Genomic DNA, 26,377 nt, shown 5'->3' with positions numbered 1-26,377 from the left:
CTCCTCCGCTCTAACAGTTTGACCTATCCTGACCACCTGACATGTCTTGACACAAGTTGTTTGATGAGAGACACAAGACAAACCTCATCAGGATTCCGTGTCTCTCATTTCCGTGCGGCCAGCTTCATGCAGACGACAACAACAAAGCCAGGTGCAGACAATCATGACCACACTAGCCTCAACGCAACTCATCAGCTCTCAACAGCTGGTCATTAAGACATCAAAGTGAAAAGACGACTATATTCGAACAAATTGAGGGGCAATTAACACGTTCACTGCCACTGACGTATTAATACGTCAAAAAAAAAAAAAATTGGACGTGTACAATGTGTACAACCCATTCCACCGACCCACTAAGTGGCGACAAGGAAGGAGGAAGGCAAGCAAAAAGCAGTGTGACGAAGCCATTCTCATGAAAATGGATTGGCGAAAACGCTTTCGTTTTCGCGCTGATTGCTGGCAGTGCGGGATTGCAAATTTGCATAATAGATCACGGATGGAACACACTTTGAAACACGCAGCATAAATATGACCAGAATCGCAAAAGCTTGATCAAAGCTCTCAACCAAAACTCCAAGAAGCGAGCGAGTCCAACCAGACTTCCTCAAAGAGCGGCCGCTCAGACAGGCACAGCCGCACAGCAGCTGCAAAGCAGTGAGACTGGTGACAAGCTTGTGACACGGCCGCTGGCTGCAGCCAAGAGGAACGCCCACGGAGGGAGGAGTTGGAAGCAGAGGGGAGTTTCCTGCTGTTATGGAGGAAATTACTGTTCAAAACTATTGTTTAGGTCTTACTGATGCCAAAAATGAATGGTTAAAGTGACTGTTCTATCGAATTTCACAAAAAGCCGTTTATCTCTGAATAATTTTTCTCACGCTGAAACCATGCTGTATTCAACTGCTAATGCTTACATAACTACTAACTCTACAAACTAACTCTTTTAGACAGAGAAAGCACACATTCTATTAGTTGTTTTGAGATATTGTGTGTTCACAAAATCTTAGCAGAAAAGAATCCTCGGCTCTTGTAAAATGAGCCAGAATCATCAAAAAAAAACCTGGCAGAACCTACCTACAGCATTGAAAAAAGGGCTGGCAGTCAATGTGTTAAAGTTCGAACTTTATTTTTGGAAAAAGTGACAGCTCTACTCCAGACCAGGTCCCTCTTCATCTATTCTACACCCGCCAGGCGAGTTATCGAATTAGAATTTCCAGTGAGTTTATTTCACAGACAGACAACCAAATCTATTGGGAAGAGGCGGGGTGGGGTACTGCCACTAACACCTTGTCACTTCCAGTACGTGATATATTTTCCCCCATGATGGCGAAGGCATGACCCGCCCATCATGGGGAAGTACACAAGCACTAGGCTGAAAATCCCACGCAGCACCAATGCCCTGAAACTGTGTCAACAGCACATCCATCCACTCCAACCTTCCTGGATTCAGCCCCCTCAACCCCTCTTGTTAGTCCTGTCTCGTTGAGCGGCGGGGGTGGGGCCTGGATCAGGTTTCCTCCAAGGCGGCAGTGTTATGCTACAGCCACACAGCGTTCTGACTGGACTCACAATTAGTGGGATGGGCTGTTTGATAGTAAGCTAGAAATGCCTTTGGCCTGTGTTTATATAGGCCTACTATAGGAATGCCCCTGCATGACATCACTCTTTGCTGCAGTGACTGACTAGTCAGGAAAGACTAGGGTTGCCAACATTCCATCCCAGCAATACGGGACGGTCGGACCAACCCCCCCCCCCCCCCCGCCCCCGGGGCGGGCTCATGATATTATTATTTTTTACATTCAACTCTAAAAAATGTGTTATCTTATTCCTTTACAGTGTTTATTTTCCCTTAAACCCGGGACAAGTGGCGTCCCGTACGGGACACGTCTCTTTTGACCCAAATACGGGATGTCCCGGCTAATATGGGACTGTTGGCAACCCTAGGAAAGACAGACTTCTGAGTCATGTCATTCAAAACTACAGCCATGCTTAACAAGTGAAAATAAACACTTCACTTTAATCTGCATGTATCGCCCACCCTCCTCGAAAATTGCTTTTTATGACCAACTCAAGGGGATTTTAAAACACTGTGACACAAACAGGGAGCTCATCCTTTTGGGTGACCTGAACACAAACTGGGATAATAAAAAAGACAGGAAAAATCTTAAAACAGTTACAGATAGTTTTAACCTAGTCCAACTCATAAAGGATCCCACTAGACTCACAAACCGTACCAAAACCAAAATAGACCTGAATCACCAAATCATACAACCTCCTGACCGATATAATCCTTCTCACAAGAAAACTCACTAAACAACGCCTCCGTCATTCACATACTCTAACTCAACCTTCATCCCAAAGAACCAACAACCCGAGCTCGAATCAGCCATTAGGGGACTCGACTGGGATAATTTGATTTCCCAGTCGGTAGGGTCGGTAGGTTTCCCAAACCTTTGTGCTTCCTCTTTTCTCAACACTATTAAAGATGTCTTACAGTCACTCTCCAGAAGAGGGAGCCCTCGGAAAAAAAATCTCGGCTCTCTCCCCTGGATTACAGCGACTGTATCTATCTAATAATTGGAGGAGCATCTGTCTGTCTGTCTCTCTCTCTGTCCTTCGTGTATCTCGAGAACCGTTGTTGGATCGACTTGAAACTCGGGTTGCGCTGATGGCGACCCGATGGAGGGCGGTGCCCTGTTTCCGTGCGATTCGGACGCGAAACGCGTTCGATATTTGAATATTTGTCTTCAGTTCTGCTCCTTCAGTTCTGCTCCTTCAAGCCCTAAGCTGCAGCCCCAGCTTGACGCACTAATGAGAGTAAACAGTAGGGCTGTTTGACACCTACTGAGAGAGTAAACAGAGGAACGACCCTGTCGTTAAAGGACGGCTTTACTGATTTTCAACCAGATTTGTATCATTACAATGTCAGTAGTATGATTAAATGGGCAGCCTTTACCTCCCCTCACTAAACCCTCTTGTCTGTACTCATCTGTACCTTATGATTCACATTTTTACTACACCGCTCTGACGCGTTTTACGTCACGCCTGCGTCAGAGCGGTGTACCACACACTCTGAAGAGCTATACCTTAAAACTACAACTCTTTTGTGTGTGTGCACTGTGCTGCCTCTAGGGGGCCTCCACGCACCTCCAGCTCTGAAATCAAAACATTCAGTCAGCCATATTTTCTGCGCCCGCATAGCCTGCAAGCTAACTTAGCTCACCATAGCTCAACCATGGCTGAAGGAAATATCTCAGATGAAATTGAAAAGTTTGATATGGATGAAGACGATTTTGAAAGTGTGCTAATAAACTCTGACATTCAGGGCTATTGTTCGTCGTATTGTTTTGCCAGCGTGTTGTGCAGGCGATCCATGTACCCTTCACCTGATAAACAATACCGTGGCTTCCAGCAAACAATCCATGGCATAGAGAACATTTTCGAAATCTTAGAATTAGCTAGACATACATTTTTCATTTTCTGTAGGCTACATCTTATTATTATATTTTGCATAGTGTTTATATATTGTCAGAACCTGTATTAAAATTTAAAATATATGTTGCTTTGGTTATTTGCCACTATAATCAGTCATGCCGGTATGGGGTTGTAAATGCTCTAGCGAATAGGTTGATATTTACATTAGATGCAGTAGATTCTTTGAGGTCTTTGAGCAGTTATTGCTGGCATCTATTATTTCTGCACCTGCCTCAATACTACTGTGTTAACCAAAGAAACGTGAACTTTTTACTGTTGTAAAAACAAAGTATAAACACATGGGATGCAGAGCTGTTGATTTTCACACCAACCTATAAAATGTCTTCATTTATGCCAGTAGAAATCACAGATCAGTTTGTCATAGAAATCCTACTGCATTTTCTAAGACAGTATATGGTTCTCAAACTTTTCATGTCAAGGACCCCTAAACTGTGCTAAATTAGACCACTGACCCTCATTTGATAATATTATGTTCCAGAGCACCATCTGATAAGATTTTTGCTTTAGATGTTTTATTACAGAAAGTGTATGAAACCCATGACCAAAATAGCCACATTCTGTCATTGTGTTTTATTGCAACCAGCCAACTCAGTCTTTTCCGACTCTGAGCTGTCTCCGTGGCTAGAAAAGAACGTTGATAGTCCTCTTTGAAATGACTAGGGTATTGCAAACTTGCAGATCCAAACTAATGGAGGCCTATGCTAATGCTAGCTACCTAGCGTTGGGCTAGCCGTAGCGCTCAATCTTTTGGGAAAAAATGCGAAATAAGCGCTTTGCCCGTTTCCTCTGCTTCTCTCCTCTTCTTCGCCATGCACGCGCTAACTACACATTTAACCCTTGCCATTATCGTTTGATGAACAAACAAAGTAAAGTTGAGTAATAGCAAGATTGCATGAATGTTTTAGCCAGCACTCCTGCAGGGCCTGCTTGCTTTCTTCTTCTTCTATTGTTTTATGGCGATTGGCAAACAACTTTTTGTGCATTACCGCCACCTACTGGAGTTTGATGTCTACATAGTGGAAGGGCCTGCCTGCGGGCTAGGTGTGGACTTATTAGAAGGCCACGAGCCCAGTGCATTGTGGGAAGTGGAGTATTTCTGCCCCATTCGCACCCGCCCCTCCCCTTCCACCCCCACCCCACCCCACAGAGTGCATTTTCTTTGATTTCTCTGGCTAGCAACCATCGATTCAAAAAATTTCAGCAGATTCCAACTCCATAGGTGCATTACATTTAATAGATCTTCATATTCACCACGGAAAAGCCATCCTTTAACTAAGTCAACATCGAGTCCTTGAGATTGAATGGAGGGGGGGGGGGGACATTTGAGAACCACTGCTCCATAGTCTCTTAAAACAGACTGTCTCATCTACATCCGGCGAATGCAGCTAAACAGTCTGTACGTTACACCCCCAGAACATGCACAAGGAAGTTGGGAAAAAAAACTTCAGACTGGAAGGAAGTTCGACGGAATCCGACCAATCACGACACGTGTGTCCACGGAAAAAAATTCTGATTGGACTAATGAGCGGAAGACCCGCCTTAAAAAAATTCTGATTAGACTAATGAGCGGAAGACCCGCCTTTCTGCTTCCCATTCCGGTTGGCGCATGCTTCTCCCCCACGAATTACAGACGGTATGGCGGAAGCATTTGAAAATTGCGGAAGCCAACTCGTCTGTTTTAAGAGACTAACTGCTCCAGGGCAACACCACTTCCGGTAACCCGCATCCTGTGTAAGTAGGGTTCCCAAAGTAAAACCTGGCCATTTCCACCACTGCTTATGGATGAGCATCATCTGCTGCATGCCAGTGCGCTTGGGGGGACTCAAGGAGGTGCAGGGAGCTGAATTATGTGCAATTTGGCATAGCACCACCTACTGACAACACAAAAAGCGGTTTATCTCCATAGCCATTCATCTGATCGACTTCAAACTTGGTAAGTGTGCTGCTGGGAACCTGACATAGAGCAGTGCCGAATTTTGTGCAATTCGGCACAGCGCCACCTACTGGTTTATCTTGAGAACCGTTCATCCGATTGACTTCAAACTTGGGGAGTGTGCTCCTGGGAACTCGAAGTAGTGCGGCGCTGAATTTATTGCAATTTGAAATAAGCAGTTCAAAAAGCAGTTTATCTCGAGAAACATTTGTCCGATTGTGACTTCAAACTTGGGGAGTGCGCTGCTCGGACCCCGATGGAGTGCGGTGCCGCATTTCATGCAATTTGGACTTATTCCAGGACTGTCTGTATGTCTGTCCTTCGCGTATCTCGAGAACCGTTTGTCGGATCGACTTCAAACTTGGCTTAGCCTTAGGCTGGTTTCACACCGGCGACCCAAGCCTTGCCTATGCCTTGCCTTTACCCACGCTTTTAAATAGGCGTCCGTTTTAGTCAATGAGGCTGTGTACACCGGGCGCCTGAGCGTGAACCCTGCGTGTACCCACGCCTTGCCTGTGCCTTGCCGATTTTATCGAATAGGCGAGAGTTCTATTTTCACGCCGACAAGGCGCGTGCAGGCAGGCTTTTCTGTCAAGCCATGAAAGAAAAACGCGACAATATCCGTGGGAACTGGCAAAGTCAACTGAATTTCAAAATAAAATGGAGTTTCTACAACAGTATTGAGCAGAGAGAGAGAGCGAGAGAGAGATTGACGGGTGGCTGTCACGTGGGGCTTTCTCCCTGTCGGCAAACAAATCTTCATGAGAGAGAATAGCGACCGAAGAAGCAAGATGGACAATGTTGTTGTGCCAGCACATATTCTTGCAAGATCACCTCTCTAAAATGTCCGACTATAGTCAGACCTGGTTATACATATCCAGCATCAATAGAACATTAAATATATCAGATTTATTTTACCTAGAGGCTACCCATGACAATTCTGGACAACACGTGAAAAAATACAGTCGGGAGAGAGGAGAGGCGCTTGTGACTCGGCTCCAGGTTCGGCGTGCAAAAGGCGTGCGGTGTGATCGCAAAAGCGTGTAACAGGTTCACGCCCAGCTCGGCGTAGGCGTGGGTTGAGGCAAGGCAAGGCGTGGGTCGTCGGTGTGAAACCAGCCTTAGGGGGACCTGACAGAGTGCAGTGTGTGTGCGGGGGGAAAGCGCCCACGGGGTGGTGCATGGGGGAACGGGCACTGCACTAGTTGATATAATGAAACTTAGAGATCAACTATTGAAAATATCTTTGAAATCTGGCCTGATCATAGACCGCCAAAACTTCACCACAGCTAGAAATAAAGCTACACATGCATTAAGAAAGGCCAAAGCAAAGATTTTTATGAATATAATTGAAAACGCAAAAGGGAACACAAAAAAAGTCTGTCAAGAAATCAATAAACTCTCTGGCCGCCCAACTAAACGAGATAATAAAGACCTGGAAATAAGGATCAAGGATCAATTAGTAAACAACCCGACTACCCTAGCAGCAGAATTTAATTCTTTTTTTATCAACTCTGTCCTAGAGATATCACAACTTTTCGCTACTCCTCACTCAACCACGTCTACCACCAACGGTTCTCCCTTATTTAGTACCATCGCTGGTACTCAACCATCTTGTAATATAAATAACACCATCGTTGGTGCACAGTCTACCCTGACCATAAATGAAATATCAGAATCAGAAGTAGCTAAAATCATCTGCTCCTTGAATAAATCTCATGCAAAAGACATCTATGGCTTAGATACCAACTTTTTGAAAGAACATATGGACTCTTTGATTTGCCCTATTACACACCTGATAAACCTATCTATAAAACACTCTGTTGTCTGGGCCGGGTGGAAGGTAGGCATGGTTACCCCAATTTTAAATCCGGAAATACATCTGATATTAATAATTACAGACCAATCAATATTCTCCCAGCTATTTCAAAAATCATAGAAAAATGGGTGGTTAAACAATTGTTAGAACATCTCAACAGTGGCCCCACAGCCCTGCACCCAATGCAATTCGGTTTCCGTGCCCACCACTCCACAGAATCGGCCATAAGCATGTTAATTGAAAGAACCAAATGCCTCCTGGACAAGAATGGCTGTGTCGGTGCTCTGTTCCTCAATCTTAAGAGGAACTTTGATACAGTCGACCATCATGTACTGCTGACCAAGCTGACCCATTTTAATTTCTTGGCCCGCCCAGGCACTCGATTGGATTAAATCATATATCTCCAATAGAAAGCAGTGCGTGTTGATCAATGGAGTCAAATCACCATGCATAGACTGTCCAGTAGGGGTCCCCCAAGGATCCATTCTTGGCCCGATCTTGTTTTCTTTGTTTATTAATTATTTTTTTGATGCATGCAGAAATGTCTATGCACAGTTGTATGCGGATGACGCCGTGATCTTTACGGCTGCAGCAAACGCCGCGGATGCTGCACAGGCCCTCACGGCAGCCATGGTCCACGTCCAGAAATGGCTCGAAGATTCCTGTCTCCTCTTAAATACAAAAAAAAACGGTCTGTATGATGTTCACACAAAAAAAACTGTCACTGACTCGGGTGTGTTCCTGAACGGTGAGGAACTCGCTCTAGTAAGCGAGTTCAAATATCTCGGAGTCATCTTGGACTCAACCCTCACCTTTCGGAAACACATTAAGAAAGTGACCAATTCAGTCAAATACAATCTGGCGAACTTCAGACAGATCAGAAATTTCCTGACGGACGATGCTGCCCTGATGTTCCTACACTCTATGATTTTTTCCCACATTGACTACTGCTTAACGAGCTGGTCAGTGGCATGTAAAACAGCTCTTAAGCCGATTGAATCTCTATTTAAAAAAGCCCTAAAGATCTTCGATAAAAAAACAATCTTCGCCCATATTTGTAACATTATAAAGAAGCATGATTTCCTTGATTTTGACAATTTTAAAACTTTTAGACAGGCCTGTTTTGTTTTTAAGTGTCTCCATGGTCTTGCCCCACCCCCTCTGGGAGAGTTTTTTAAACGGAGGTCCGTGGAGGGCATGACCACCAGGGCGTGCCTAAGAGGAGACTGCGAGCTGGGCCACAGACGCACCGCTTTTGGGAAGAACGTCCTGTCCATTGTGGGCGGAAAAATATGGAACAGTCTCCCAGCCACAGTTAGGGAATGTCCCACCTTCCCTACTTTTAAAGTCAAAATCAAGGAATGGCTCAAAACGACACAAGTCAAGTTTATTTGTATAGCACATTTCATACACAGAGGCAATTCAAAGTGCTTCACATAAAATGGTTGACAGGAAAATAAAAGAAAAGAAGAGAGTAAAACGGACATTTAAAAGCATCACAACAAAACTTTAAAAAAAGAGTATAAAAAGTGCATTAAGCAACTTCATTAAGCACACAGGAAAATAAATGAAAAGAAGAAATAAAATGGACATTTAAAAGCATCACAACAAAACTTTAAAAAAAAAAGAGTATAAAAAGTGCAATAAGCAACAGCCGCGGCAGTTGCAGAAAGAGCTAAAACTTATAGAGGACTCATTGGATTTGCATAGTAGCTGTCAGCAGTTAAAAGCGACGGTAAACATAAAAGTCTTTAGTCTATTTTTAAAAGTAAGTAAGGTTGGGGCAGATCTGAGGTCTTCAGGCAATTTGTTCCAGCTAGCAGAAGCATAGTGGGTAAATGCAGCCTTCCCGTGATTTGATTTGATCCTAGGGACAGTTAATAAGCTGGACCCTGTTGACCTAAGAGTTCTAGACGGTTCGTAGCGTGGGAGCAATTCAGCTATGTATTTTGGGCCTAGGCCATTAAGTGATTTATAGACTAATAACAGTATTTTAAAATCTATTCTCTGACACACTGGCAACCAGTGTAAGGACTTAAGAACTGGAGTGATATGATCAGCTTTCTTAGTCTTCGTTAGAACTCTAGCAGCAGCATTCTGAATGAGTTGAAGTTGCCTACGTTCTTTTTTGGAGAGACCAGAAAAAAGGCTATTGCAGTAGTCTAATTTACTATAAATGAAGGCGTGAATTAGTTTTTAGATCCTGTCTGGACATGTATCCCCTAATTCTTGCTATATTTTTAACACGTTCACTGCCAATGACGTATTAATCCGTCAAAAATAATCCAACGGTTGACTGCCAATGACGTATTAACACCTTAAGTGCCATAGCCGAAATAATTCGTCTTACATAATCCAACGCTTAAGTGCCAGAGCCGAAATAACTCGTCTTAGATAAACATTTTTTTTTTTTTGACGGTGGAACATCAATCAACAACTTTTACATCTTCGAGATCACTATTGGAGCAAGATAATGTGTATAATCTATTTTACCGACCCACTAAGTGTTGACAGTGCTCCCCCAGACGACCGAAATCAAAGAAAAAACTGCCGCGGGACCAAGCCGTTCAAGGAAATGCCGTGGCGATTTTACAGTAATCCACTCAAGACTTGTCTTGCCTGAGAGCGGCCGCGCACCGGCAGCAGCACACAGAGAGCGGAGAGCGATTTGCAAAATAGATCATAGGTGAAACACACTTTGAAACACCTCAGAAAGGCCATAATCAACATCTGCCCATCGCCCACGCATTCCCCGGCCCATCTTGACTCGCACAAGGAGCGTCCGCACGCACGCAAGCAGGCAGGCAGGCACACAGGCAGGCAGCAGCAAAAGCGCTTCTGACACGCCCGCTGTACAGCGGAGGGAGGAGGGAGGAGGGAGGAGGGAGGAGGGAGGAGGGAGTTTGAATGAGAGGGGTGTTTCCTGTTGTTATGGAGGAAATTACTGTTCAAAACTATTGTTTAGAATGTCTGACGGTCTTACTGATGCCAAAAATGAATGGTTAAAGTGACTGTTTCACAAAAAGCCATTTATCTCTGAATAAATTTCCAGACGCTGAAACCATGCTGTACTCAACGGCTAATATCTACATAACTACTAACTCTGCAAACTAACTCTTTTAGACAGAGAAAGCACACATTCTATTAGTTATTTTTAGATGATTGGTGTTCATGAATTCTTAACAGAAAAGAATCCGCGGCTGTTGCTAAAATGAGCCAGAATCGTCAAAAACACCCCTGGCACAACTTACCTACAGGAATGAAAACATGGCTGGCATTCAATGTGTTAATACGTCAAAAAAATGTTTTTTTTTTTTTTGACGGTGGGATGTGCATCTAACCCTTTTACATCTCTTATATAATTATTGGAGCCACCGAACGTTTACAACCCATTCCACCAACCCACTAAGTGGCGACAGTGCTCTCCTGACTAGAGGAAGGCAAGCAAAAAGCAGCCATTCTCATAAAAATGGATGGGGGAAAACGCTTTCGTTTTCGCGCTGATTGCTGGCGATGCGGGATTGCAAATTTGCATAATAGATTACAGGTGGAACACACTTTGAAACACGCAGCATAAATATGACCAGAATCGCAAAAGCTTCATCAAAGCTCTCAACCAAAACTCCAAGAAGCGAGCGAGTCCATCCAGACTTCCTCAAACAGTCCTCAAACGCAGACAGGCAGCAGCAGCAGCAAAGCAGTGAGACTGGTGACAAGCTTGTGACGGCCGCTGCAGCCAAGAAGAACGCCCACGGAGGGAGGAGTTGGAAGCAGAGGGGGGTTTCCTGCTGTTATGGAGGAAATTACTGTTCAAAACTATTGTTTAGATGTCTGACGTCTTACTGATGCCAAAAATGAATGGTTAAAGTGACTGTTCTATCGAATTTCACAAAAAGCCGTTTATCTCTGAATAATTTTTCTGACGCTGAAACCATGCTGTATTCAACTGCTAATGCTTACATAACTACTAACTCTACAAACTAACTCTTTTAGACAGAGAAAGCACACATTCTATTAGTTCTTTTGAGATATTGTGTGTTCACAAAATCTTAGCAGAAAAGAATCCTCGGGTCTTGAAAGATGAGCCAGAATCCTCAAAAAAACCCTCTGGCAGAAGCTAACTACAGTAAAAAAAAAACGTCTGGCAGTGAATGTGTTAAGATGATAAAAAGCAGATTTTCTAATTGACTTAATGTGGGAGTTAAAGTTGAGATCGGAATCAATAATAATTCCAAGATTTTTGACTTGATCCTTAGGCTTCAGGGATCGAGACTCAAGGCGTGCAGTGATTTTAAGCCTTTGTTCTTTGGGGCCAAACACGATCACCTCAGTTTTGTCTTTGTTTAGCTGTAGGAAATTCTGGCACATCCAGTTATTTATTTGATCAATGCACTGGCACAATGATTCTATGGGGGCATAGTCAGCTGAGGAAAGAGTTATATACAACTGAGTGTCGTCTGCATAGTTATGATAGGCTACTTTGTTTTTTTGCATAATTAGGCCTAGAGGGAGCATATAAAGGTTGAAGAGAACGGGCCCCATAATGGATCCTTGAGGCACCCCACAGGTCATCCTAGTTAGGTCAGATGTGTAATTGCCAATGGAGACGAAGTACTTCCTGTCTTGAAGATAGGACTTGAACCACTGGAGGACCGTACCCGATAGCCCAACCCAGTTTTCCAGTCTGTCCAATAAAATTGAGTGGTCAACAGTGTCAAATGCAGCGCTAAGATCCAGTAGCACTAGAATCGAATTTTTGCCTGAGTCTGTGTTCATTCTGATGTCATTTATGACTTTAGTAAGCGCGGTTTCAGTGCTGTGATGGGGGCGAAAGCCTGATTGGAGTTTATCTAGGACAGTGGTTCCCAACCTTTTCCAACTCAGGGCCCACTTTTATGTCTCAAAAATGTTCGCGGCCCACCTCCGACCCCATAAATACAAAGGCCATATAATGCGTTCTCAGAGCACTTTTTTATTGAAAATTGAACATAAAGGACTGAACTGAATACAGGAGAAACATGTTGGAAGCTCCACAGTCACTAACACAGCACCTGTAACATGTTGCAACACCTTCAATATTACAGTTTTCAAGGAGCTGTCCACACACACACACACACACACATACACACACGCACACACACACACACACACAGACACACACACACACACACACACACACACACACACACACACACACCAATCATTCAAGGAGCTGTCCATCAGCACCACACAGATGTCAGAAATGACAAGCAAGGGGCTGTCTGTAACAGGCTAATTAACAAATGATTAATAAATAACGGTATCCTTCAACAATGGAAAAATGCATTCTCATAACAATTTGACATCCAATATCAGATCCAAACAAAATCCAAATATCAGAAGAAAGCCCATTAAATCGATAGGGTTACAAATAAACACAAACCCAATATAAAGATGATGTAAAGATGAAACTTCAATTCAAGCAAAAGCAATAACATCAAAGAAACAAAAATCATACTTTTTCAAGTATGATTTTTCAAAATCTTAAAAAAAAAAAAAATGAAATTTTTTTTTCTTTTAGATTTTTTTTTTCAAAAATCATACTTTTTTGGAAATGATTTGGCGGCCCACTTGCAATACCTTCGCGGCCCACCAGGGGGCCGCGGCCCACAGGTTGGGAATCACTGATCTAGGAGATCATTTGAGGTTAGGAATCTATTGAGTTGTAGGTAAACAACCTTTTCAATTATTTTGGCTATAAAGGGGAGATTAGATATTGGTCTGTAGTTACTGATTACCGATGCATCAAGGCTACGCTTTTTTAGTAGGGGTTTAATAACTGCAGTTTTCAGGGACTCAGGAAAAGTGCCGGTCACAAGGGATCTATTTGCAATAGGTCCGACGACAGACAGTTATAAACGCTTTTAAAAAAGCTTGTTGGAAGGGTATCGAGACAGCACGAAGATGATTTAAGGCCTTGCACAGTTTCCTCTAAGATGTCGTGGTCGATAACGCTGAACTGGGACAAATTTATCGAACTAGGGATCTGCGGGTAGGATGATGTCACAGCATTTCTTGGTGTGGAGCCACTAATAGCCTGCCTGATATTAATAATTTTATCCGTAAAAAAGGCAGCAAACTCATTACATTTGACAGTAGAGAGGAATTCAGGTGCTACACAGAGAGGCGGATTAGTCAGTCTATCAACTGTGGCAAATAGAGTGCGTGCATTGTTCACATTTTTGTTAATTATCTCGGAAAAGAACGATTGTCTCGACCTTTTCAGTTCGAGGTTGTAGGAGTGAAGGCTTTCTTTGTAAATATCATAGTGAATGTGAAGATTAGTTTTCTGCCATTTACGCTCAGCTTTCCTGCAATCTTTCTTTTTGCATCTAACGGATGCAGAATTTCGCCAGGGTGCTTTAATTTTGCCAGACAGCAATTTTAATCTAACAAGCGCCACACTATCAATAGTATTCAGAATTGTTGAATTGAAGTTATCAAGAATCTCATTGACAGAAGCTGATGTGGGAGGAGATAAAGAAAATGTCTCCATAAACAGCGCGCTGGTGCCTGCATTAATGTCTCGTCTTTTAACGGTTTGTGACCTATTAATGATCTCAGGGGAGATTTCCATTTCAAAAAAGACGCAAAGATGGTCAGACAACGCAACATCAATAGTTGACACAGAAGAGGACTTGAAGCCCCTAGTAATAACTAAATCCAGGGTATGGCCTCGGTTGTGAGTAGGCCCTGAAACATGTTGAGACAGATCAAAAGTATCAAGTAAGATATTCAGTTCTTTGGCAAAATTATCCGTCGGGTTATCAATATGAATATTGAAATCCCCAGCAATAGATATACAGTCATGTTCAATGAAAATTAAGGAGAGAAGATCAGCAAATTCAACGAGAAAGCTGGCTGAGTATTTTGGTGGTCTATAGATATTCAGCAGTAACACAGTGGTTGAGCATTTCAGAATAGCAGCAAGGTATTCAAACGATGGAAAGTCTCCAAATGTTACCTGCTTACATTGAAACATATCAGAAAAGACAATCGCTACTCCCCCCCCCCCCTCTTATCAGCTCTGGGAGTGTCAATGAAGCTATAATTGGGCGGTGCTGATTCGGACAGAACAGCCACTCTGTTGTTCATATCGAGCCAGGTTTCGGTGAGGAACATTAAATCCAGATTATGATTTAACAGTGCACCCATAATTAATAGCCTTCTCTTGGACATTTTATTTTTTTATCATTTTATTATCTTATCTGTTTGTGTGTATTGCTTTTATTCTGTGTATGTATAGTTATCCCTTGTGTATGTTTTTTTTTTACCCCTTGTGCATTTTTATTATATTGTTTTTTTTATTCCCGTATTCTGTATTTATCCTGTAGTTTTTAGCGGTTTATGTTCCGAGGACTGCGGGTGAAAATTAGCTTCGGCTAACCCCGGCACTTTTACCGTTGTCACATATGGATGATTCTGTACGTGTATAACAGTTTTATTAATGTGCATTGTCCTGTCCAAATAAACAATAAAGTAAAGTAAAGTAACATGCCCACAAAACATGAAAAGAAAAATTAATAATTAAGTGCCCCCACCACCAGCCACCACAAATCAATAATAACCTTTTGGAAACACTGAATTGTACAAGCTGCGCATGGGCTCATTCATCTCGTCTTTATTTATTTATTGAAAAAGATCTGTCAGCATGTGATAAAGGATTCACGTGCTAATCCCTTCATGAAGACACCGATGCCTTATCGTCATGGTGCCGTGTTCTAGGACAGCTTGTTTGGTCTGATGCAGAAACATAATCATCATATGAAATCATCATGATAAGAAAGGCAGAGTAGAATTGGAGTCTTGGGGACCAGAGTTTGGGGCTGTTGCTAAAGTGTCCGTTTCCTAAGGTGGCCGCAGCAACATGCCTGGCAGGTGGCAGGTGCTTATGCTAGAGGCAAAGAATGTGATACTTGCTTTGCTTGTGATACTAAACAATAGAGGTGTGTGGACTAGGGATGTTCATCAGTTATCGAAAATCGATAATTGATCGTTAAGGAATGGAATCGATCATGTGGAATTTTTATCGATTTTGTTATTATTAAAAAAATAAAAATAATATTTTATTTTTTGCGATCTAGGTTTGGGTGGAATTCATTCCTCCTCGCCCCACTCCATTGCACAGCCGACTAACGTGAGGTGGAGCTTCATATACCGTAGTCTCTAGTTTTCAACATGGGGAATTCACACCGGCATGCGAGTGTTGGAGAGGAGACACATTGAAATAAAGAGTTAATTGAGGAGAACACGTTGTCTTTCATATTTTCTGCCATAGGCATTCATTTTGTAAAAAAAATAAATATATATATATATATTAAAAAAATATTATTATTAATATGATCGATAATCGATAATTGATCGTTAATTTTCCCCGATTTTCGATTATGGAAATTTTTCAAAATGAACATCCCTAGTGTGGACAGTACACATTAATTAGTTATTAAAAGTTATGGTATCACACGAATGCTATATATAATGGTGTTATGTAATATGTAACAATGTTTTGATTTACATTACATTTAGCCAGGCATTTGGCTGAGGGTAAAATGGGTCGGTTGCAGGGATCAAGCATGTGACTTTTGACGTGACTCTTGCATTATGAACTGTAGGTGTTTCTACTGGTCTACTGGATGAACCACGATCGTGACGTTTAAGTAACTACCCCAGGGCTCCCTTGAAAAAGACATTTGGATCTCAATGGGACACACCTGGGTAAATACAGGATACATTAAAAAAGATGTGAGTGTAATGTTCTGACTTAATGATACAGAGTGACCCGCAGATATCCTGTAGTGATGGAGCTGCTCGACAAGCCGTGGCTCACACTGCCGGTTCACAAATTAAACACTACATGGATAAACAGCTTGTTTCTGTCTTTTTAAGATTGTTGTGATCAAAATGCTTGATTTCGCAGCGAGCTGTAAAATTGCGGGAACTGGCAAAAATTGCAAGTGGAGGAACCTGTTTTGCGTTTTTGCTGAGAAATCACAGGAATATTGCAAATATTGCAGATTGGTTCAATTTTGCATTATTATTGCGATTGCAAAATCACAGTTTCCTGTTACTGTCACTGTTGGGTGAAGAAATCCTTGTATCTCAAAAATGTCAACTTTTCAGGAACAAACAAATAGAGCCTTGTCTTTATACTGACCCCTTGTAGTTTTTAATTTACCTAATTGGGTTTTGAAAGGGTTTCATAAGTCCAAGGGCAACAGAGTTATTGATTGATTGATTGATTGATTGACTTTATTTGGTGAATGTCAACACAGAGACAGGGAATACAGACAATCACCGAGGATAAAAACACAATAAAGCCGTAGCATAAAGCATAGGCTTGTTTCCATTGCGGTCCTCTAAACAAACAACATAAAAGGGACAAAACACAACACACGAATGGGTATCACCTTCTATACTCAAATTAAGATTTTTAACATTATTACTAGATTGAATAGGAATAAAGGCACACTTGAATAGTATACAATACATAAACATTTGTTGTTAAATGTAAGGAGTTAACAGACACAAAGAACAAGAAAAACGAGGGGGGGGGGGGAGTGGGTTTGCGGGGGACGGGGGTTGCAGCGGGTAGTGGAGGGAGTAGCTCGTCCACAGACCACTAGAGGCTATGCAGGCTAATAGCAGCTCCAATAGGATGTTTCCGAGGAAAGGAGGGGGGGGGGGGGGGTGGGCGTGGTGGGAAGGGATGCAAGAGCTGTAGGGAGGTACAAGGCGGCGGTATTGGACGGGGAGGATGGGGTGGGGGGTGTGCATGTGTGCGTGTATGTTTGAGAGTGCGTAAAATGTGTGGTCAGGAGTGTCCAGAAATTGTCCTTGTGTGTGCTGTAAGCCTGATAGTCTGATAGTGGGAGCCGTCTCTTCCCGGATGGTGAGCGAAAACACAGCGGGTCGCTATGGTGACGGCCTCGACCAGAGAGTCTTTTCCACAGGTGTCTAGGGCGAGGGTGATAGATATGATAGATCAACGCACAAAATATGAATAGCCACCTTTCCTAACATCCCTCATGCATTTAGTACTTACTACTTCCACAAAGCTGTTTAGAGTTCAATAACCACCATCTCCAACAGAGTGTCTTTGCTATGAGCAGTCAAACGGCTTCCAGCTTTACAAGTTTTTAATTTTTGTTTTGTTTTATTGAGGAGACTAGCAATATTTAAGTTTTTTAAAACCCACACTCTGCAAAGCTCTGAAAGCTCTTCTTATCCTGGTTTGTCCCCCTCAGATTACTGTCAACTATTAGCTATCATCTGTTTGGAGTTTGGACTTTGTTGTCTTAGGATATATGACTCCATTGTCCTCTGATGAAGGTCGTAAAGAACGTGTTTTTTATTTACCTCCACCAAATGAGTTGGACCAAGGTTATGTTTTTGTCTAGGGATGGCATCAATAATCGAAAATCGACAATTGATCGTTAAGGAATCACATCGATCGTGTGGAATCTTTATCTATTCTTATTTTATTTTTATCAAATAGATGCGTTGAAAGAATGGATTTCACTACATGGTCGCAACCAGGTGAGGGCAGAATCCTAACCCTAACTAGTTTTAGGAGACAGATCAGCACTCAGCAGCCAGCGGAAATTAAGCTGAAGCGGAAATGAAGACAGCAAAGCGGAGTTTTGTTTTGGATTATTTAGAGTTAAAAGACGACTTTGCTCACTGCAAGCATACATCCAAGGCTGGTTAATGTTAGTTAACGTGCGTTCGTGTCTCACCCTGCCTTAAGTGCTCATCTTCCTAAACAAGAATCAGTAGGCTGGACGCTGGAGTTAACTTAACTTTATTGTGGACACTACACTAGTCACCACTGCCTTAATATGTGAGTCACTGTTATTTGTTTTATGAGGCTCTAAGTTAAATAAGCATACATTCAGGCGGTGTCTCGTCATAGACGCGTGGTCAATGGGTCAGCATGGGGGAAATCCCCCGTTCTCCCCATTCAGCAGAGTTAGCATTTAGCTGCTAGACCAGACCAGGCAGACAGGATCGGGGATTTAACCCCTTCAGTAAACGCACATCATTCTGAACAGACGTCTATGTACCTGTTTTTGAATCCCCAATCCTGTAGTGTAGAGCCGCAGCACCGTTCTTTGGTGTCTATGGTATTTTCTGCTATAGGAATTTAGTATTTTTTTTTTATAATAATAATTGTATAATTATTATTATCATCGATAATCAATAATTGATCATTAATTTTTAGAGCTGGGTATTGGTTCAAATTTCAAGAATCGATTCGATTCCGATTCCCAAGGTTGCGAATCGATTAATTTCGATTCGATTCGATTCGATTCGATTCGATTCCGATTCGATCAATTTTCAATATTGGATTTGGTTAGTGATACCAAAACGTGGTTTTTGAGCTGTACCCTGAATTACATGGCTGTCCAGTTATGTAACACAGGGGTTTCCAACCAGCCAAGTAGATACATGGGGAAAAAAGTTGCAGACCTGTTGTCAATTTTAATGGTTTTAGTTACACATATATTTACTCACCACGTGGTGACAAAGGGTAAATAACAGCCTTTTCATCTGTCAATAAAGACACTTTCACAATTATGCACAGTGATTTGATTTCAGCCTATATAATTTCTAAAAGTAGATATTAATAATGATCAAACATTTCCATTCATGTAGCCTACAGTATTTATGTTTTTGTTTCAACTACAAACATAATTAAACGTCAACTTGAAACTATGTTTCAACTACCACACACAGCACAATATTTTAGCCTGTTTAGTAAAAAAAAAATTTTTTTTTTTTTTTTTTTTTACGGTAATTAACACCTTGATTGCCAGCGACGAGTGTAGTCGTCAAACACAATCCAGCTGTTCACTGCCAGCGACGAGTTGACTCGTCAAAAAAAATCGATTTTTTTTTTTTGACGGTGGGATGTGCATCGAACCCTTTTACATCTCTTATATAGGTATTGGACGTGTACAACGTGTACAACCCATTCCACCGACCCACTAAGTGGTGACAGTGCTTTCCTGACTAGAGGAAGGCAAGCAAAAAGCAGTGTGACTGAAGCCATTCTCATGAAGGTGGATTGGCGAAGGCGCTTTCATTTCGCGCTGATTGCTGGCGGTGCGGGATTGCAGATTTGCATAGTGGATTGCGGGTGGGACACACTTTGAAACACGCAGCATAAATATGACCAGAATCGCAAAAGCTTCATCAAAGCCCTCAACCAAAACTCCAAGAAGCGAGCGAGTCTAACCAGACTTCCTCAAAGAGCGGCCGCACAGACAGGCTCACACCCGCACAGCAGCAGCAAAGCAAACTGGTGACAAGCGGGGACTGCCCCCTAGTCCGACACCAAATTGGAAACAAATCCCATTCTAAAAGGCTTTTAGAATGGGATTTTCAACCCATTCTTTTTTGTTTCTTTTTCGCTATAATTTAGAGTAATTTAATTTCTATTCAGAAATTTATTTGAGAGGTCGAGAGTATGAGAAAGTGCATTTGCAAAGGTAGAAAAGTGCTTGTGACATGGCGCTGCAGCCAAAAAGAACGCCCACAGGAGGGAGGAGTTGAGCAGAGGGAAGTTTACTGCTGTTATGGAGGAAATTACTGTTCAAAACTATTGTTTAGGTCTTACTGATGCCAAAAATGAATGGTTAAAGTGACTGTTCTATCGAATTTCACAAAAAGCCGTTTATCTCTAAATATTTTTTCTGATGCTGAAACCATGCTGTATTCAACTGCTAATGCTTACATAACTACTAACTCTACAAACTAACTCTTTTAGACAGAGAAAGCACACATTCTATTAGTTCTTTTTAGATGATTGGTGTTCACGAAGTCGTAACAGAAGAGAAACCTCGGCTCTTGTAAAATGAGCCTAGAATCCTCAAAAAAAAACCTGGCAGAAGCTATCTACAGCAAGAAAAAAACGGCTGGCAGTCAATGTGTTAAAAAAAAAATCGATCTCTGGACATATGAATCGATAATCGAGGATTAAAATGAAAATCGATTAAAAATCGGAGAATCGATTTTTTGAACCCAGCCCTATTAATTTTTCCGAAATTCGATGATGGAAATTTATTCAAAATGCCCATCCCTATTTCGTCCCTGTCTGTCTATTTGCTAGCAGCAAGATATCTCAAAAAGTTACAAACAAATTTGACTTGAATTTGTTGGACAGATCATCTTGTTGATCTGCGCAGGTGGGAAAAGTCTGACATCCGCTTCTTCCAAGTCGGCTGCTAAAGAATGCACTCGCATGCCATCTTGTCAGAAAACAAATGATAAAGAAACAGAAAGCGAGCCCGCAGCTTCAGTGTCTCTTCTAGTCTAGTAGTGTTCTGGTTAGGTCAATGTATTTGGGCCTCAGTGCAAAGAGCAGGTTGTTGAACAGAAACGCACCATTCATTGTTTGCCTACGCACCAAGCACATACTTTTCTAAACCTACTTGCAGCATCTGGGATGCGGCATCAATGAATGAATATCTAATCTCCAGTGGAGTGTTGTCACTTGAACTCCTCAGGTGAGGTTTTAAATCAGAACCAAGCGCTGCCTGTTTATCTGCTTTTGATCTGACCCGACCCCTTTAAACTCTCTGCCAACTCAACATAGATATACACGCAGTGTTCCATTTGCACTGTGAACTGGGAATTTCCCAGTTCACAGGGAACAACCCTGTGACATCACCTGAACTCAGATTTCTTACTCTGAAACTCGGGGGAAGCTCACCAACCCCGACCTCAAAATCCAAGATCCTGCATCAACAATAGTGAAAACTGTAGTAATATAGCGTTTATTAGTACTTCTGTCTTATTTGTGTCTCGTTAAATCAGTTGTAGACACAATACTGTATAACTTCTATCTGTGGACAGGTAATGCGCTGTTATCAACCAGCAGGGGTGTCACAATATATCGTCCCACGAAATTTCGCGATAGTAAAACGTCACGATATGTATCGTTGAGATGAAATCTCATATCGCAATTTTTTTTTTTTTTTTTTTTTTTTTTTTTTTAAGAGACACATGAGAAGTTATACAGGAGAGAAACCATTCAATTGAGTTTCTGGCAAAACTGTTTACTTGACAGGAAAAACTGAAGATGCATAAAAAATAGACTAAGAAAAGTCTTGTTGTTTGAGTTTGAAGAAAAACTGAAGATGCATAATGAGAATTTATACTGCTGAGAAACCTTTTAGTTCAAAGTAAATCTAAGTGACGGTGTAACTCATTCTATTTCAAGATAAGCCTTATCTCCAATCTCATGTTTTTTCTAGTTGTTATTGTAATATCAATTTCCCACAACAGCATGTTTTGTATTTGTGCATTTCAAATAAAATACTACTTTTCCAGTCATATATTGTCATTATTCAAGTTTAAAAAAATATTGTTAAAATCGTATCGTATCGTATCGTTATCGTGAACCCAGTATCGTGATACGTATCTTATCGTGAACTGAGTGTATCGTGACACCCCTATCAACCAGTATTGCTAACAATGACTAGTGTGGATAGAGCTAACCCTGACTGGGTTTTCGACTGCAGTCAACACAGGTGTGATGTCATTTAACTGGGAAATTCCTAGTTCCAACTGCAACAGGAACGCAGCAACTCACACGTCGCACGCACGCACGCACACGGCATTGTGTAGGTGGTACTTGCAGCAACCCATGTTAAGGGCTTGTCCAGGGGTGGATTCGAACTGCCGACCCTCGGCTTGGGAGTCCAACATGTTAACCGCAACATCAAGAGAGCTAGCTCCCTTGGCGGAGCTGGTTAACATGCCTTTATACCTGGGAGTGAGTTTAACCAATCCACTCGCTACCACTCGGGACTCACGAGGAATCCGTGCTGATTCAACTCGGTTACACACACACACACACACACACACACACACACACACACACACACACACACACACACACACACACACACACACACACACACACACACACACACACACACACACACACACACACACACACACACACACACACACACACAGGGGGGGTTAGAGGATCCATCCCTCATCCAGTGATCATAGGAAACATCTGACGGTGTGCCTGACTTTGATACACACACAGATCAAAAGTAGCATTTAAACAGAGGAAAACCCTGCAAAGCTTTCTACTTGCTTTCAACTCTGATTATTACCAACAGTCGGGAATACTGTCATGGAAGAGAAGATACACACTGAAAGCAAAGATGGTTTATGGGTGAAACATTCTGGCACAGGCTAAACAAGATACCAAATTTTGTGATTAACTCTGCTGTACAAGTCTGCTGACACAAGTGAAGGACATACGTTGCAAGACACTTGATGCAATCATTCTGTCTTCAGCAATGACACTGACAGCCATTTCCCGATGCAGCTGAACCACATGCTTTTCCCCCCACAGGCTGGAGCATGGTGTGGGTGTTCACACTGTGGCTGGGCTGATTTGTCTTACCTCTCTGCTCTTATGTGCATGATTGATTCAGAGCCGTTACGCAAGGCCCTGCAACATCCTCTTCCCGATTAGTGACACTCCAACTCCCACACCTCCACTCAGCACCCTACCTGCCTACACACACACACACACGCTTCCAGCGCACATGGGCGCCACAGGCCAAACCGACTATCAGCCTGCAGTAAATTATTTATGTTTCTTCATAGTAAGGTAACCTGAGGTGTACTCACCTAAACTGTCTGGCAACATCCGAGTACAGTGGGTATCTATCTAATCTAATGTCTGTGTATTCAGCTCTCTCTCTCATTGCCGCTACCTCCATCACTGCATTCTCATGTAGTGCTTTTAGCATGTAGACGGCTTAAAGAAGTCAAGTTAACTTACCCCGTGCCTGCAAGCTTGCTCATTCAGAGCACGGACCCAAGCTCTCTGCCAGTGTTCCCTGAAGGACTTGAAGGAGAAGAGAGAGGTCAACAGGCCTTTGACCCCCGCCTCGGAGACCGGCCCGCCGTCACGGCAGGAGCGGAGCTTGAGCAGGAAGCCCCACACGCCTCCTACCTGGGTATACTGGTGGTACCGGGCCAGGGGGGGGCGCCGGGCCGTTTGGGTCTTGGCTCGCCAGAGACGCAGCGCGCTCAGCGAGTACTGGAGCAGCCATGCCAGCACGATGAGCAGGGAAGCCAGGAACAGCCCCACCAGACACAGCCAGCCCAAGTCCTGCAGCTCCATCACGGTGTCCACATCACAGCCAGGCGGAGAGATCTCACAGCAGCTCAGCCCCTGTACGCCTGTGAGTGGCAGCAGAAAACACAACCTTGGTGCATGGCATACTTGCAGGCTATAACTGAAGAATATATCCCAGAATACCCAGAGAAACACTGGCATGGTGGATCATGTGACTGCCTTTATACTCTAGTTTACCCAGGCTATTTTAGGTCACGCGCATGTGTGCTGCCTTGAAGTAGAATCCAGTGCGCCGAGAAATTAAGTTACAACTGGAAAATGAATCATGCATTATTGAAGAGGACGATCAGGTGGAGGTTGGCACTTGGCAGACTAAACATGACGTTGCTAATCAATCAGACCTACCGCTTTAACTTGAATGGTCCGAGCAGCAAGCGATGTTGAAGAAAGCATCGAAGGCGATAAATGGGTAACATGAAGCTGGCTTCATGGCGATATGCAGCGCTGTCAACAACAAACTAAACATATGTGTTTCTTCCATCTCCCAGAGCCATCAGCGATGTTCCGATCGATTCCTCTGCGCGCACCTGTCATTATCGATTCGACAAATAGCCTGCAATCGCTCCATGCATTATCAGCAGTAGGTTGGAAATCTCCGCTGATCGTAACCTATCCCTATCCCTCTCTACGGTACCTTTGCTCTGACAAAGAACAGCAGCAGTGGCCTACAGATGGCGCACATGGTATTATCTTGGCTGGTCGTCCATAGAAACGGAGGGGAAGGACGCGACTGGATGAAAAAAAGCAAGACAGTTGGCCTTCAAAATAAAAGTTATTTTGTTTTGTAGTCTCTTAAAACAGCTGTCTCATCTACATCCGGCGAATGCAGCTATAAGCATTTGAAAATTGCGGAAGCCAACTCGTCTGTTCTAAGAGCAGGGATAGCGGAACGCATCTGAACTTGGGGGGGCCGGGGGGCGTGTCGGGGGGGCGTGTCCCCCCGTCGGGGGGGCGTGCCCCCCCCCCCCCCCACACACACACACGTCTGTGAACCACCATCATTGATTATTATTATTATCATCATATAAAGATTTTGGTTGTTTGAAGCCAGATTCATATAGGAATATCTCATTTTAAATTAACATTAGGATTAGACGGTTGTGATGTCAGTATTCAGTCTTAACAATCATATATTTGCTCCTTTTCTCACTCACTCCTATGTCACCACCTGCTCTCACTGCAGGGTTTGAGATTCAACTTTTTTTTTATCACCAGCCAATATGGCTGCTAGATTTTAAAGTTACGAGCCAATTAATTTCAACTAGCCAAAATGTTTTTCTTGAAATAAACCAGAATATGAGGGCGACTGGGTTTTACAGCAGGGCTATTCAACTAAATTGTTCAGGGGGCCACATTGTCAGAAACCTAAGGGACCGGGGGCCGGACCGTTCCCCGAGCCAGTACACTTGACACAATGCGCCACCATATTTTTGCAGCCGCGCTGGAACTATTATTAAGTAGGGGGTGCTGTAAGGAATGGAATCTCGGCAGCGCCGAAGAAAATGTTATGTTTTTTGGACTTTTATCCATATTTAGAAGAATATTTAATTTTAAATTAACATTAGGATTATACTGTTGTGATGTCATTATTCAGTATCTTCTCCTTTTCTATTATTAGTATTAGTATTAATATTAAATACTGAGTATCTCATGAAAAACTATTAATATTGCATCTTTTGTGTTTAGCTCCGTCTCACACCAGAACCAAATTACAGAGGGGGCCTGCCCCTAGCTTGGGGGGGCCAAGGGGGGTCCGGGGGGATTCTCCCCCGGAAGAAGATTTTGTACATTTTAAAGTAAAATTCGTCAAACTGGTGCATTTGAGAGCAAAAGGAAGAGGCTAAATCTATGAGGAACTACACACATCTCTAATGTGTTGTGACTTTACAAATAGGCCTAAACAATTAATATTAAATGTATTTACACATTGTGCACAAATTGCATTCATTGTGACAAATTTACAATAGTTAATTAATATCCAGCCAGAATCATTGCAAATGGAGGTTCAAAGTAACAGTTAGCAATAGCATTCAGTTAATCAATGCCTAATGACAGCCAGATTCCGTTTTAAACTTTAAAACAGAAAAACGGAAAAACGTTTTTAGCACACACACAAAAAAAAAAAATTGAATGGGGGGGCCAGTTTAGGGAATGGGGGGGCCCGGCCCGGTCAGGCCCCCCTCCAACGCCGGGCCTGTCTCACAGCATTGTAACATTGTAGTGCAGCAAGAAAGGAAAACTACTGTAAACATTTGAACCACATTTCTTGTTTAGAACCTATAGCTAGCAACATCGCCATCTCCTGAAAAACATTAATATTGCACCTTTCTTGTGGCTACATCACAGCATCTACTGAAAAACATTTATAGTGGATCTGACTTGTTTAGTTCACTTTAGATTCACATCACATCTGAAAAACAACCAGTCGAGTGTAATAAGTAAATGAGGTTTAATTGTAAAAAAAAAAAAAAAAAAAAAAAAATCTAAAAAAAAAAAAAAAAAATTTTTTTTTTTTTTGGGGGAAATGAAAAGTACCCGGGCCGCGGCCCGGGTGGCCCGGGCGGTTCCGCGATCCCTGCTAAGAGACTAAATCATTTGGGACATAGCCAGAGACCTTTAATATTGACCGTCTCTGACATAGCCCAGGGGCAGGCTGGGATAATGTTGAAATCGTTTTACCACTACCAGTTGCGTTGCACCTTTCGGAACTATTTTCGGATATATGACGTCATCGGTGTATATCACGGTATACCGATATACACCCTTTATTTTCACATTGACATTTTGTATTAGGCTACTAGACAATTGCAAAATTGCTATACGTTTTTGTCATGTAGGATTTTAGTTTGAAAGGCATGGCAGGAAGTGTCATCTTCCACTGAAACGACGATTGACAGTAAATCTAAGGTAGACGTGGGGT

The 26,377-nt window shown here is 42.6% G+C and overlaps 1 protein-coding gene across 1 annotated transcript in view; it reads right to left on the bottom strand.

The window, feature by feature from the left end:
• Positions 1-23,442, bottom strand: part of c2cd2l (c2cd2 like) — a gene marked incomplete at both ends in the record, with an annotated part of 78,940 nt that extends 55,498 nt beyond the window's left edge. The window contains one exon of the mRNA XM_083642205.1: positions 23,098-23,442. Within this exon, the coding sequence (XP_083498331.1) occupies positions 23,098-23,442 (345 nt within the window). The remainder of the gene's footprint in view (positions 1-23,097) is intronic.
• Positions 23,443-26,377: the final 2,935 nt, after the last annotated feature.

Source organism: Poromitra crassiceps, assembly GCF_964638095.1.
Source record: "Poromitra crassiceps genome assembly, chromosome: 1".
Classification (NCBI taxonomy): domain Eukaryota; kingdom Metazoa; phylum Chordata; class Actinopteri; order Beryciformes; family Melamphaidae; genus Poromitra; species Poromitra crassiceps.
The sequence above is the reverse complement of the archived record's forward strand: the minus strand, read 5'-3'. Positions and strand labels throughout refer to the sequence as shown.